Genomic DNA, 16,246 nt, shown 5'->3' with positions numbered 1-16,246 from the left:
TTAAGTATGTTTTCTTTATGTAAAAGAATGTATTAAATGTAGAAGCATGGAAAAATTTTGACAATAAAATGTGTCTTTAATCACTACAAACGTTACTATTCGTAAAGTCATTACAAAGTTTCAGTGGTAATTCGTCAAACTAAAAGTATGTATTTACATATCAATGCTAGCTCTGGTGATTATTTTTCAATTTAAATTCCTCAGTTTTCACTTTCCCTGCATTGTCGTGACATTTCCGTCATTACGTTGAGGCAGATTGTGTAAAATTAGTGACATTATCGTTTCGAATGCTTGTACTTTACAAGAGTATTTCATACCTTAAGCATCCGGCCTCTTTTAAGTGATTTCCTCACTCCATCTCGATTAAACCCTTTACTACCTTAGAGTGAAACTTTTCCTGTCAGTCTCGTCTGTTTTCCCCACTGCTTGCCCCAGTTGCCAAACGAGCTCATAAAAAAATTGAAACCATGCTTGACGCTGTTCGAGGATAGGATGTGTCGAAACTTCAATTAGAGAAGGGCATTGGCTGGATATGACTTATCGAATTAGGTGCCGTTTTCATGTGGAAATGTCGCTATTAATGTCCGGGAAATGAGATGTTCATATCGAGCCATAAATTTCCATTCATGCGTCTAGTGGAAAGGCATAGATTTCACTGCACTTTCGTCTTTCGCTGCACTTAAAAGTTTATTTCTATTGCTCGCCTATTAAATCTTCCATGGCACCGTAACTTCCTGAGCGTTAATGACCTTGAAGGCGTGTGATTATGTTCTGATTTTAAGAAATCTTTTCGGTACTTATCTGGTAATTGTGTTCCTCAGGTTTGTCTGCAAAGGTTTGGAATTCTCCACCAGGGTGCCTACCCGTCAAGAATGTTAAGAAAGTGTCAAGAAATCAAGAGGTCGGTCAAGAATGTCAAGAAATTATGCTTGTGGCCAAGAATTTTGGCTATTTTTTTTTTTTACAGTATAGTGAATTTACATTGTTATATCCCTGAAGTGGGATTTGATAAAATTGAATATTTGGAAATTTAAAATTGTATTAAGTTGTGGTTGTTACCCTGCCCCCGTGTCAGGGCAACAGTGTTTTTTTCCTTATTGAAATATTTGTTAATATGTTAATTAATTGGGTAATCAAGAGTATAAACATATATATGTGTGATTAGTGTAAATCAATTTATTATGCATTTTTAGGTTCGTATTATCCCATGTATAAATACCATGTAGCTCTCTGTTCTTTCTTCGTGCTTCGAACGTTCAAAAGAAAGGCGGGCAGTTTAGCTGTTAAAGATTAAAAATTTTGAAAGAATGGCCGTTGGCAACAGACGCCAACAAAACGTATATAAACTACGAGATGAGAGTGGGGGAGGTCGACTGTTGGAACTGAGACTTGGAAGGGAGAGGCTGTTTTTGCTTCGGTCAACTAGGACCGGAGGACAGGTCTCCCGAAACGGATGCTGTAAGAGATTGGATTGCCGGGCAAGCTAGTGCCTTGGTGTCCAATTTACAGGTAAAAAGGTAGTTTGTACTGGATGTTATTTTGAAGTAATTACGGTGCGCCGGGCAGCCTAGTGCCTTGTCACCGTGGAGGTTGAGAAATGTACACGTCGTTCGACCTCGCGCCTGTTAAGACGTTTCTTGGAGTAACGTGAGTCTACCTTGTGACAAGCGTACTCCCGATGTAATTCATGAAATGTAAAGCATCCAGGTACAAACAATAGAGATTCCAACTTCAAAATTAGAGTTTTGGCCCGATAATTAGAGAAATGAACGTTCGGATACGAACGACTTGTATATACTTCAAAATTTTACGTTAATTAAACTATAGAAAATATCCAAAATTTCCGTTTTTAATTTCACAGATGCTGGACAAGGTAATTTATCCCCCTGATCATAAAGGTTTCGCAAAGGTTATCCGTTGTCTCTTGTAGTTAATTATATAATTATGTTGACTTGTAGCAACCCACGTGCAATGTCGTACAAAGAAAGATACCCCTAGACAAATCTGAGCCGAGTACGAAGTGCATCGAACCTCGAGTGCGGAGGTAAAGTGTGTGTGGGGCGGGGGGGGGGGGGGGGGGGGCGAGGCTAGTAACATCGTTAAGGTGTGTGTCTTAAGAATTACATTCTTGTATGTGTAGGATGACGTCTGATGGATTAATTTTTACATCCATTAATAATTAAAGCAAGTCTATATCTCTTGTTAAAGTACAACTTCAGTTTTCATCTTTACCGGCCTTGGGGTAGCGGTTTTTCATTGAATAACAATATCTATTTTCTTCATTTCCAACTGTACCTAAGTAGGGGGCGGTTAAGAAAATTCAAGAATTTTGGATTTGTTATTTTGGTAGACACCCTGTCCACACATTTGCGAGTTTGGGGCTTCCCCGGTAACGTTGTCACCTTGTGTAATCAAGGAGTCCCGGGTTCGATATCCTGTGGAGGCACATAGTGTAGATCTAGTCTCGATTATCCTCAGTGGACTTTAGTTTAGCTGGCGGCTCTCCCAAATGTGATGATATCGATGTATTCGACATATCGAATCAAAAGTAGTCAAGGCGATAAGTGGATTTTAATAGCAAATTTCCAGTGGCAACTTCTACCACAAGTGTAGAGTTAAGCAACACACACAACGGCTTGCGGGGAAGCGAGTATGACAGGATCTAGCTGCCCCTTATTTATTGCCGGTGACTGTACAAAGGAATGTGCCATTAGTTCACAATGCATGTGGATGTAAATCTGCCCACATCTCTGCTATAATGGAGGGAATATGACAAGCTCCATGCTACAGGCGCCGGTTAAAGAAAAGCTGGGTGAACTCCAGAGCCTCTGAACTCTTCACGAGAATCGAACCCTTGCTTCTGCTATTGTGGTTGGACTTCTTCGTTGTTCTCCATATTTCCTGCGTGCTCTCTTACTTGCAGTACAGAAGAGTAAGGCTGGTGGCGTGCATGTAGGATATGAGTATATATTTGGGGAAGATACTGCGTAGAGTCCTAAGATAAAGTAGATTTTGACACGATGATTGTGCGATACGACCGTGCGTCACTTCTCGAAAGCGGTGCGTGTGCGTGGACCGCGATTCTTTTGCATGTTTTCCCCGAACTCCGTCGAATTTTGTCGAGTTCCGCCGAGGAGACTCGTGCGCCGGGCTATTGGTCGCATTCCAATCGATACCCTGGCATTCCAGTGTTGGTAAACCCAGGCGGAACATGGCTAGTTGCAGCGGGGAGGCATCGGGATCGCCCCAGTGACCTGGTTCGGTCGCAGCCATGCATGTGGATGTCACTCTCGTGCGTCGCAAGAAGAGAATATCCTCGCTTTCGTTCGGGCGATCCGCTCTGGTTGTCAAGCAGGATGTGTTGATGTGTGACGTTGTGGGCGGGTTCAGTGCGGACCGTTGGAGACCGGCAGTTATGGCTCGCGGACGTGATGACTGACGATGCTACCCGCAAGTGCTGCTCTTTTCAGAACAACTTGGCTGCACCCGAGTACCGGAAGTGGCGAAGAGTGCACGGTCTCCAGTTTCCGCTGCACCCGCAGCAGGTGATCGGGTGGTTCGTCCTCTTCAGCTTCACGGTGGTGACTTTCCTCGTCTTGGTTCCTGCTCTCGGTTCGGCGCTGCGTATGCCTCTGCTGAGCGTCCTGGCACCCCTGTTCCTCGTCCACTACTCGTCTCATCTCGCCGCCCTCCTCCTGGACCCGGCGGACCCCGAACTCAGGGTCCTGAAGACGCGGAGACCCGTGCCGGAGTTCGACCGCTCGAAGCACGCGCACGTGATCGAGAACGGACGCTGTCATCTTTGCAACATCTGCATCGCCACCCCTAGGACGAAGCACTGCAGCGTGTGCAACAAATGCGTCGACCGTTTCGACCACCACTGCAAGTGGCTGAACCATTGCGTGGGTGCACGCAACTATCATGCGTTCCTCGTGTGCGTCGTGTCCGCCATAGGTGCGTCTCTCGCCATCCTGGGACTCTCCATCGCCGAGCTGGTGCTGTACCATGCGGACAGAACGTGGCTTGCACCGTGGGAAGATCTCTCCCTTGCCGAGACTAATGCTACCGAAGCCTTTGGCGACGATGTTCCTACCTTCACTCTTTTCTTGCTCAACGTCGGAGACACTGTTTTCCTGGTGATCGTCGGCGTGTTCGGAGTCCTCGCTGCCCTAACCGCAGCTCTCCTCCTCCACCTGTGCGTGTTTCACGTGTACATCTCGATGCTGGGCATCACCACGTACGAGTACATACGCAGCTACAGGCTCTCTGGCGGTGCCCGGTCGGGGATAACCTTGCAGCAACAGCACCCGACGCCGCAGTCGGAAACGGCCCCGTCGACCCCCGTGCCTCCACCCCCACCGCCCCCTCAGACTGTGCCTCCTCACACTGACATCTCGAATTGGCTACCTCCGAAAACAGAACCCGAGCCTCGAGGGTGCACGAGGAAACCTCGCTTCGTGCGTCGTTTCGCAAGCCTTTGCCGCGAGAGAGAACCGCGCGTTAACCAAATCAAGCCGTTGGTTTCCCAAGAAACGCTCCTGCTTCCGATGAACAAGCTCGAATCGAGGAGCGCCGAGAACCTGGACAACGACGTGCCTACATCGTCAGCAATACAAGAGGACTCTCCGGAACACGAACTGGAAGGGACCATCCACGTTGAAGTCAAGGAGGCCCCGTCCAGGGTCCCCACGCTTCCCGAACTACCCCCCGTGCGGCGTCGAAGCCTTTCCGAACTCAAAGAACTGGGACGCTCGTTGTCGCAGCTGCCGGCGCTACAGAGCAACGGGGAACCGAAACGTTCGCACAAGAAAAACAGAAAATCCAGCGTCTCCCCGTACTTATCCCCAATCAGAGAAACCGGACTCTCTAACCCAACGTCCCCGCGCCGGTGTGAAGTGTACACAGTGAGCCAAGCAGGTTGCAAGGCAACCACCCCCGTACAATCCCCAACCGACAAACCCTTCTGCTACATAGACCGATCCCCACCTGGAAGCATCGGCTCTTCCCAACCGTCAACCCCCATATGTGACGTCGCAAGATCCGATCTTGGACTTTTGATGGAGAACGTCACGACGGAAGAGGAGCCCGTGACGGTGGACCCTCTGCCCAGGAACCCCGACCCGCAGCCGCTTCAGCAGACCATACTGAAAATGACGAGGACCGGTGGTAAGCTGTCCCTCCCTCCGGTGACTATAATACGGGGAGACAGGGGCGGGTTTTGGCAGTCTGCTCTGGACCAGCACTTATGATAGTGTACGGTGGTGCTCAAGTTGAAGTGATGTGAACAGTGAGCATGTGTTTCAAAGTATTACATACTCATTTCTTAGTAATACCTGGATGGAATTTTTATGAAGAAATAGTGCCAGGTGTAGATGTTTCTACTGTGTTGTCCGTAGGGAAAAATGAAGTGAAAAGTACAAATTGCCACTAACAATATTTTCATTTTATACAAAGGCAAGAAAGTTATGTAAAGTTGGGTACATTAGTGTGTGTGTGTGAAATGATTAGTGAAGCAAATCTTACGGATAATTATAAAAGTACAGTAGTATTTTTTTCGTTTTGAATTAAGCGCAAAGGGAAATACCATACAGATATTTTTACTTGGTCACATTCCCGAGTTTTTATTATTATTTTTATAAGATCTATATAGGAAGGGGGGGGGGGGGGTAGGCGCTGACATTTCTATTTTCCAGCGGGAAGTTCGCTTTTTGTTGACCAGTTCTCTCGCTCTCTTTTTTATTAATGGAAAATCAGAAGTTATTGACATTCGCAGCCTTCTAAAAAGGATCCGCCAACAACAGAAATACGCGGCTACTTTATTATTAAAGACAGAATACATACACCACACAGAAATACAAAAAGATAACCACTCCTCGTATGAAATGAATCAGTCACACGAACATCAAAGTTGTAACCAACACTATTGCCGACAGACGCTACAAGAACATTAAATTGGAGAAGCTTTGCTTTTGGGCTTCTGTTATTGCAGTGACACGTTTTATGAACAAATGGAAGAGTTTTCTTCAACGTGGAACTTCCTGTTTGTTGTAAAACAGATAAGAGAAAGCATCATAACTTATTTTTTCCTTTTTCTGTGGCATTTTTTGTTGTTGTTGGATGCAACGTTCTTCTTGTGAGACAGATTCAATTGTTAACTTCGAAGTGTAAATTTTGATATTCGTACATTTTAACGTTAAAGTAGTCTGATTTCTAACTAACTCTCCAGCATTCTGAAACCCGAAGGTTTTTGGCTGCAGTAACACACGCCTTCCATCTGTCCCTATCCTGGGCAAGACCAATCCAATCTTTCCATCCTTACCGATTTCCTATAGGTCCATCTCAACGTTATCCCTCAATCTTCGTCTTGGCCTTCCTACTGGTCTCTTACAATCAGGTTTCCTAACAAGAATCCTGTAAACTCTTCTTTCCTCTCCCATTCGTGCTACATGGCCTGCCCACCTAAGTCTTCTGGATTCAACTATTCTAATAATATGTGGGTATGAATACATATTGTGCAGTTCTAAGTTATGTAACTTATGACTTCTCAGGAAGGAATAAGACCTTTTGAATATGTAACCTAACATTTGTGGAAACAAACTACACATAATTGCATAGCGGGTTATCGGCCATCTAATGATACTGATTAGTAAAGTAGATAACCATATTCAAATTTTCCGAAATCAAACTGCAATAAATTGAAATTCTTAATAAAAATATTTTTATAATTGTGTACATAATGAATAAAGTTCAGGAGACCTTGTTTTTCTGAATTCTGCACTAACATGTAACACCGTGTTAAGCAGGGTGGTCTTTTTTAGGGGGATGAAAGTTGTAAATTATTACCCCCTTTATGTATATAATGTGTCTCGCACAACACACTGGTTGTATTAGCTATGTGTGGAGAGAAAGAACAACGTTAGGTCTTGCCTTTCATATCCTGCTGAAATAAAACATGAAAGTTATTAAATGTTAATGAATATCTATTTACTCATTGTATTGGCGATGCATGTGACTAGTATTTGTTAGGTCGCGCATTTCATTCAGGGATAAGTATAGTTTCCATTGAATTGAAGCTACTTGATTTCTATGTTCAGGGGTCGAGAAATCATGTCTGTTAGTTAATTAGTTAATTAATCGTATAGTTAAAGTCGTGGTTTTGAAGGAGCTAGTTATCGTGAAAAGCATCGTTTTACATCTAACCAACTACCTTCATAAGACTACTTCGGATTATGCTCATTTAAAGATATCAGACTATCCATTTCTTACTTTCAAGGGGAGAATATCCACCACAATTACATTAATTTTAATGACTTAAATGCATATCTTAATGTTACCTTGCATAATTTCATTGAAATTCAAAACACTGTGTAAGATTTAAAACCTTTCTTCTATCCCGTCTGTTATAAGGGCTAGAAGCTGAAGATGTTAAAACATATTTTTCTCTAAAATTTTATGTCTGTAACGAAGCATTTTTGTTAATATTTATATAAATATTGCACCTGTGAGATAACGGCCTACTAAAAGGTTTGATATAATATGGTTTTAATCTTCGTTAATACACCGAATCTAAGTTTTACTGTGGGCCTATAGTTTTACGTTGCATGCGAACCGATGAAATTTGTGCACATACACCGAATTGAACCGAAGATACGTGATAACTTATTCTTGTATTGTTTAGCGTAGCTCTGCGTTATCAGAAGTCCTGGGTTGGAATCCCGTCGGTGGTTTCTTTGTATTCCTTCAGTCATGCCTTCTTCATAATCAGTTTCTCAATTAACCTCGAGATTTTCCAAGAAGCTATGTAATTGGACTCCTCTATGCTCGTAATGCAGATACTTCCTCCCACACACGTACGTTTTTGTTTGCTTAGTTGATTTAATTAATATATCTCAGTTGAATCTGTAGCATAATGGAAACGAGAGAGGACAAACGAGAAAAGAAGGTGAGAGAAAGCGTCTGTGGCCTTTCCAAAATGTGCACGTGCAGCATTCGGAGGAATAAACGCGGAAAATCTTCATTCCCAGCTGCAGGATTTAAACCCCCGGCCTCCCGAACACTATAATCATCTTACCCATTCAAATAAAGTGATCCGCTAGATTATACATGTGTAAAACAAAACGTATGATTTTTCTTTTGAATTCTTAATATTTCGACGTGACTAGTATCGCGCTGGCAACTTGCCAACAGACTAGTCACTACATGGGTTTATGTATTGATTTCGTTAAGAGGTTGTTTATTTTTCATGTCGTGGAGGTTATACATATTTAATGCAAGGTGGCAGCACGGGCGGTGACTTTTGCACGCGCTTTAGGTCAAGACTTGGCGGATTTGCCCAAGCGTATTAACGTCTTGAAATTGCAATGTACATTACACAAGTTCCTCATTTTTAAACTCAAGTATGGCTTGTAAACTATCGTTGCTTTTTAAAAAAGTATCAAGCATTATGAGAATAGTTCCCTTGTAAGGTTCTTATCAGGATCTTATAAGGATTGCTCCTATATCCCTATCTAACCTTCTTCATTGATTGATTAATTTGCTTTATTTTACTTCGCTTTTCTGCCACTTCTGGATATCGCGAAGATTAGAATAAGTGATGATGTGATGAAATTGATGAAGAGACACTTACAAGAAACACATTATTAAGTTTTTTAGCGCTACGAACACTAACATACAAGATATACTCTATCCACTAAGGGATTATAGGGTTACCTCTGAGAATTAATGTTCCTTGAAACTGTGCTGCATCAATTTTTAAAGATTTGTAAAAATAAAAAAAAGAAGTTTCTCACAAGAGCTAAGTTTGAAACCAGAAAACAATATGGTCGGAATGGTGTTCTCATATCGTTGCAGGCCTCATTTATAATGAGATTCTTGCATTAATTGCCGCATTAATTATTGTTGTTCCATAACAATTAACTTCTGACGTCACGCAATTAGCTTAGTAGATTTTCATTGCACAACTTAAAGCCGTTGGAATTGAATTCATAGATTAAATTGAATGTTATACATGAAGGTGAAAGCTCATCTATTATGTGACAAGCGTCCATGCCTTATCCATGATTCGAAACTAGAACCTATGGAGTCGTTTCACGTCGCACTAACCACCACGAAGGTTAATAAACTTATAGAAAGTATAGTTGGATCTCTCGAGGTTTCAATGGAGCTACGAGTTGAAAATACAGGGTGGCCCGTAAGTTATTTGACACTACCAGTTATTAATTTTTGTCAGACGTATGGATCATTCTGTACATTAAGCCGCGGTTACACCGAGGTTGCTAACGCATGTTACCAACAAATGTTGGCAACATTTCGAAAATCACTTGTGCTTGTTATCAACATCTCATGTTAGCAACAGATTTCCCGTGTTGGCAAGTGAAATTTTGTTAAACACAAGGAGTCGGTAAAGATCAAAGAATGTTAGCAACATTTGTTACCAACACATGTTACCAGAGCCTTTTCGATGTTAGCAACATTTCCACAGCTTCCCCTCCCGCCACCATCACGCCAGTGACAGCCAGCCAGCGAGTGCGAGGTGTGTTTTGTTTTGTAATTTATTTATCATGGAAAATCTTTTGAGTGAGATGGAATGGTCAAAGGATCAAGTGCTGAATTTGGTTGAATTGTTCCGCGAGAAACCTGTCCTTTGGGACCAAACGTATCCACAATTTAAAGACAAAAACCAACAGGTTTCTTCCGCTATAATTAGCTCTTGCCCGCAGTGAAGATCTCACCCAGAATCTTCTTGGGCTTCTGTCTTGCGCCAAAATGACACATGCTACCACCGAGAGTACTTGTTTCACAGTCGGCACCTTGCAGCCAAAATGTTAACAAAAGTTATTAACAAAAATAAAGTCAAATTAGTGTTCTGGTTGGTTACCAACATTTGTTGACAGCATCTGTTGTTAACCATGTTGGTAACAAAAAGTTGATAACATTTGTTGGTAACATTCGGTGTAAACGCGGCTTTACAGTACATAAAGATGCAGGGTACCTTTTGTAATGATTTTTATAAAGTTCCAATCGTTGAAATGTACAGGTGCGATCACCCGTGACGGAGTGATCAGCGTAATGCACTATGAAGCCAGAGGCCCGAGTTTCGAACACCGACATCCTATGCTCTTTGGTCAGGACTACGATATTGTCGCAGATTACGAGTTGGAGCGATAACGAAGTGTCCGTTTCCTTGCTCACGTACGGCAATTGTTTCTTAGTCTTAGCACTACTACTATTTTTTTTTTTTTAAAGAAATGTAATTTTTGTAGTGGAGAGAATGGATATTCATAATATCAGAATCAGAACTTTTACATTGCAGTTCAGTATTGACATATCCTTGCTAATTCTTGTCATGACTCTTTATCCGTATTGAACATGAAATTATCGTATGTGTACGGTCAGGTCGACAGTGCTGGATGGTTCCCAGAGCTCCCACACGTAAGCGTGGTAGGTGCATGAAATAGTGAATACTTATCCATTAATGTACGTAAATATGTGTACGGTATTTCAAAATGTGTTCCGGGCGTTGCACGTAAGGCATTGCATGTCTACCTACATTCCTACATATTTTAATTTTTTTAAAGGTACACGACTTTTAGTTCTAATTTTTAACACACCGTCCTGGTGAAAGTGTGGCTGTATCGTTAATTAGGAAAACAGCTCACCGCAAGGTTTCTCTCATTAGTTACAATTAATCGTCGATATAGAGCTTCACCGCGGCATCCGGAATATGTCGAAAGAGAAAGGAAGCGTGGAAAGAGGGGCGGGGCGAAGTGGAGCAAGGCGACAGGCAGACCATGGTACGTGGAATGGAAGAAATGAAAAAGGAGACACGTTACGTACCTGTGTATTGATTGTTTAGATAATGGCGCCCCTATTGTGAAACTTCCCATAGTTGAAAGTTTGACACGGAGCAGTTCTGCCCTTTTAAACCATTTTCGAACTGTCTGAACAATCTTCTCCATGTGTTCTTAGCACACTTGCTAACAGTAATATATACGTGATTTATCCAGGAGACTCCTCGATAGTGTAGGGACTCGCTCTTTAATCAAATGGTCCTGAGTTCAAGCGGCGGAGACACATTGCACTGTGGTTCGTATCCCATCTTTAACTGTATGCCCATTCCCGAGAAGCCTGTCTGTGCGTAAAGTTATGACAAACTTTGTTAATCTTTTTATCAAGTGGTTAACCTGGCGAGGTGTGTAGCGTAACGCTATGAAATCAGGTGGTCCTAGGTTTGAATCCTAGTAAGGCATGGACGTTTCATTATGTTTTCGCATAATCTTTTTGATCATTCATCCTGGGGATGGTATCGAGATGATAGAATACATGGAAGTCTCGGTCTCGTCTCGATTTTTATCTCGTTCACGTCTTTGTCTCGAAGGGCAAGTTGCGTCTGCCTCGTCTGGAGTCTCGGAATATATAAAATATGAAAAATAGATTCACGCAATGGATAGAGGCTATTGAGGCAAACAGCTCTTTTCAATAAAGTTTTTTCGTCTTTAACACCTTTTCGGCACCGCGAATCCTCGAAAAATGTAATTTTATCCTCGGAACCATGCGGCACAGACTCAATTACTACAAATATATTGACTTTGTACTTAATATAAACAAAATATATAACTTACATATCAGTAATCAGATAGATATGTGTAAAGAAGTCCCATAGTCTCTGAGGTGCAAGGCCGTCTCGGTACCACCGCCAGTGGTATGTTCCTTAATGATTTCTTGCTCTTTCCTTCCCAGATACGATAAGCATGTTAATGTTGTCAATGTATATATAATTCTGGTCAGCCTTTCTCTCGAGCAAAACGAATAACAATTTCAATTCTTTGTTCTTCAATTCAATATTCTCCTCTGTAAGTCACGACCTACATTCTGATGCCATGTAAGGATTTAGATACATACTGCGCAATACAGTTTCTTACTTAAGAACTCCATGTCGCGAAATACAGTTATGTCGTCACAACCAAATTGACATTTCTTACCACTCGACTAAACTCGGCTCATATTTTTCTACATTTGTCACGACAGTATGGAATGCACTACTGACCGATATTAAACCCTTCAGTGTGTAGCAATAGTTTCAGTGAAACTGAAAACGCAGTGAAACTGAAAACGTTGCTTCTGCAAGAACAGCATATATAGCTAAGAAAATACAGGTAATGAAAGGGATGTACGAATACAGAGGAAACAATGACGAAAAACTTAAGAGAAAACGAAGAATTTCACATGCATTGAAAGATCTGTGAGAAATTCACCCATATCCACACAGAAGAACTGTTGGAAGTGCAGAGAACAATGCCCTGGATTTGATCCCAAGTTCCTTAACTTTGTCGCACGTTATGCTAACCGCTAGATCACGGCACAATAACGGAAATTCGGTACAAAGATTGTTAACTCTGCAGTTCTTGGTAGACGAACAATGAACCGAAGTGAGGCTTTGGAAATATTATGACCGTGCTCTGGGTGAAGTAAATGATTGCAATCAGGTCGTATCCCCTTTCCCAAGGCTGTGAACGCCGTGAGCTTTTATAGAATGTTGGGATTTCGTGCCGGTGGGAGTCATGAATTATTGAATAACCCTTCTTCGCTGGGAAGAAAAAAGTGCCGAGAGGCGGTTTGAAAGCTTATTTCGGTTCTGTAGAGGATTTGATTTATTTTGAGAAAGCTATTTCAGATTTTTTTCGGGACACTCAACTACGCAATGAGTAGAGAGCCCGTTCTCCATTGAATATCCAACTTAAGCGTCCTACTGACTACTGAACTGGAAATTCTTTGCTTCTAGTTGTTTGGCCTATACTATATATATATACACACTTGATGTTCTTACTGCTGTAATGTTGCCAGCGGAAAAGTTACGTCCGAAACATTTGATTTATACTACAATTAGGAAATGACAGCAGCTGATTATTTTTACTGTCCAATTCGTAAACGTTTGATCTTTTTTCATTGTTTGCACTACAGATCTTTTTTACCCTTTTTCCTCTTAACTGAAACATGGCAGTTAAGTGAAATTGTGTTTTCTTTTTTTTTGAGTTTAATAATTTTTTTTATCGTAATGCAATTAATAATTAATAACTATAGCCTAATACATTTCAGTACTATCATTCTAAAGAAAAAAATCAAAACTTTTATATGATTAAAGTATACACAAGATCAAAGATTCAAAATGTTAGGTTCGTAATTATGGAAGTGCCGTTGACGTGACACTCGACATGAAGTAGCCTATCACATTATTCCGAAAACAGACTATACACAAGTGGTTCATATGGTTCGTCAATTTTTACCCTGTTTTCCATTAAATGTGTTTGAAAATATGTATGAATTCCGCAGGACATTGTACATAAAGATTGCAGTGCATGCTAATTCCAAAGTTTTATTTTATACACAGGACAATAACAACCGTGCTGTACACTAGGCACCAACAACGAACTACAAGCCACAAGATGCCTACAGAAATATTTTCGTCAGTAATCTGATTAATAGATTCAATTAAGTTCGTCTGAAATTTTGAAAATCTATTTTGGGCTTCATTTGTTTTTGTATTAACGAGGTTATTATTTCACTGCGCTCTAAAAGGGCCTATTGTGCACTACGAGTATATAAATATATTCGTCACCGCAGATAATGCACTAATGAATAGATCGAATAGTTTAATAAAATGTCCAGCCTATCTGTTTGCCTATTTTGGGAGGTTGGGAGCAGGAAGATTTAAGCAGGCTTCCTTGTTTCATTCTCACCCATCGGGTTGCCAGGTGCCTGGGTTTTACTGTACGTGGGTTCCTGGAGAATGACTCCTATTCGAAGTTTAGGCAATCAAACACTGCAGAACTATTTGTAAAATTCGTGTTTTGTGACAATTATCTTATTGTTATGTATATATTTGCTTATCGGTCGTCATATTTTACAAGACAAGTTGAGGGTAAAACTGAGTGTACCGTGTCGAATGTTAAGTTTCGAGAAGAATTGGGTTGGAGATCAGACATAATATATCGCCCCGTTCGACTTTCCTTTTCACCGTACTTAGAAGGAAACGAAAGAGAACCAGTTTTCTTTCATTCGGCATAAACATACAGTGTGTCCCAAAATATTGTTTACACTGTTTGAACGTCAATAACAGGAACACTAAAAACCGCAAGCGCGAACTTTTTTTGGTGTCACATACCTTAAAATTATATATGCTCAAAATTACCACCATTGGCAGTACTGTGCTAAATCAGGAGATCTGGTTGAATATTCGACCACCGCTTGGCAGGCTGTGACTAAAAACAAAAGAAGACATATGTGCTCTCAAGTCGTCTTTAATAGTTTCTCTGTCATTAAAGTTCAAATAGTGTAACCATTATTTTGGGACACACTATATATTGTAGGTGTTCAGAATACGCCATTGTATGGTGCGTTTCAGGTAGACAGCTTTTAAGGATAAGGCAGTAGATTCAGATTCTAAGTTGTATTTCTATACTATTTCCCCTTCAGAACTCCAACCCAATTTTGCTCGCGACTGTACAATTAGAAATTATTATTTTTTTGTTACAAATGCCTTTACAACATGTGAATACACTAATTTGCTGCATCGGGACGTGCTGATGACGCCAATTAAAAAAAATAACTCTGTCTCTTTCCATTATTGCAATGATTGAATATAAGCTGTTAGACGTTTTGTTAATACTTGTGAAGTTTTTTGAATGTTGTGTACATAACCAAGGTAATAAGAAGTTAGTCTGTGTCGTAATTAGAACGTGTCTTAAGTTTAGTTGTTCTAAGACACTTTGAATACTTAAAAAACAAAATACATTCTGGTTATAATTACAAACTCCTGTTGTGTAAATATTTCTAGCAGTTATTGTTTTTCTCTTCAGATCTTTATTGTGGGAAAAATTGAGGCTGTGTTGCATCATGTAGAGAAATAAATTATATATCATTTATATTGTTCCGAATAAATTATGGTAAGGGGGAAATTTATACGATACGTGTAATGTAAGTACGCTACGTTAGCGTACGATTGTTGTTCGTTTTCTAATTGTTGCCTCATGTTTTAATGAGGGTTGTGTAAGAGATTAATAAATAAATAGTAACTGTGTTGTGTAATCGTACTTTTACTGTGAACTAAAGGTATCCATATGCTTATATTGAATCGAATTGTTGTCCACTTTATGCACAGTAAGGATAATCGGGACTGGGCCTACAGTTTAAAGTGGAAGCCGAACCACTATGTGCCAACCCTGGACCCCTTGATTCCAAGGCCACGACGTTACAACTACGCCATCGGGGAGGCCCCAGTGTGCTTACATGTTTATGTGTGTGTGTGTGTCTGTGGGTTTTCCTAATGTATAGCCGTTGTATGGGCAGAACCAACTTGGTATTCCTTGAGTTATACAGAAGTTTCTGGCACCGATGACAGTGCGTAGATTCTTCGTCAATTTTGCTTATTGCCATTGACAGGATGCAGCGAAACGTTCTTAAGGCTCGCCTGAACTTCTTGCCAACGCCAGCAAAGCCTTTCTCAACATTTCCACGAAACATATTCCAAAATGTGAATGCTTAGAATTTCTTGTAGAGCAGTGGTTCTGAAACTTTTTTCTCATTGTACCCCTTTAGTCGTAACTAATCGTCTAATGTATCCCCACAATATTTTTTCTCCGAAGAGTGGGTTTTGGGGGATTTTTTTTGGCTGCCTGGTTGGTGGGGCGTTTTTTGATTGGAGACGTGTATCAGCAATAGAGCAAAATGGCATTCGGGCTGTATGTGGAAAGATGGTAAATAAATTAAACATTAGAATCGTACGTTTATTATTTTGTTGGGTGTTTCTAAATTACAGTTTTTAAGATTAATTACAAGAATAAAAATGTGAAACATATGTATGCTAAGAAGAATATGAACAACTTTAATTTTCATATATTTTCCCCACAGTTATTGAAAAAAGTTAAGAACGAAAATGAGTTTTTAAACACAGTTTCAAGCACAATTTTGGAGTTTTTATTTTAAATTCTCAATAGTTCCTAGTGAGAAGGGTGTGCCTGCATAGCCTGACACAGTTTCTTGATGTTTGGTTGTGCACTTGAAACTTTCAAGCAGAGATTCGGCTCCAAGTTAAGTCTATTTTAGATTTCGAAAGAGTATTTTATTTAAAACATTATGGAACAAAGAAAAGGGTGTCAATGACAAAATCAGCCTTATTTTCCTGTTGAGTGTTAAATCTATGAAGTCTGAAACAATGCTCTACACACCTGCAGGAAAAATGTTGTCGTGT

The 16,246-nt window shown here is 40.8% G+C and overlaps 1 protein-coding gene across 1 annotated transcript; it reads left to right on the top strand.

Moving 5' to 3' along the window:
* The first annotated feature begins 3,208 nt into the window (after positions 1 to 3,208).
* On the top strand, positions 3,209 to 12,091 carry LOC145999626 (uncharacterized). The gene has a single exon (XM_083136720.1). The coding sequence runs from the start codon at positions 3,432 to 3,434 to the stop codon at positions 5,247 to 5,249; it is 1,818 nt and encodes a 605-aa protein (XP_082992846.1). The 5' UTR covers positions 3,209 to 3,431; the 3' UTR covers positions 5,250 to 12,091.
* Positions 12,092 to 16,246: the final 4,155 nt, after the last annotated feature.

Source organism: Lepisma saccharinum, chromosome 15 (genome assembly GCF_977018435.1).
Source record: "Lepisma saccharinum chromosome 15, izLepSacc3.1, whole genome shotgun sequence".
NCBI lineage: Eukaryota > Metazoa > Arthropoda > Insecta > Zygentoma > Lepismatidae > Lepisma > Lepisma saccharinum.
The sequence above is the reverse complement of the archived record's forward strand: the minus strand, read 5'-3'. Positions and strand labels throughout refer to the sequence as shown.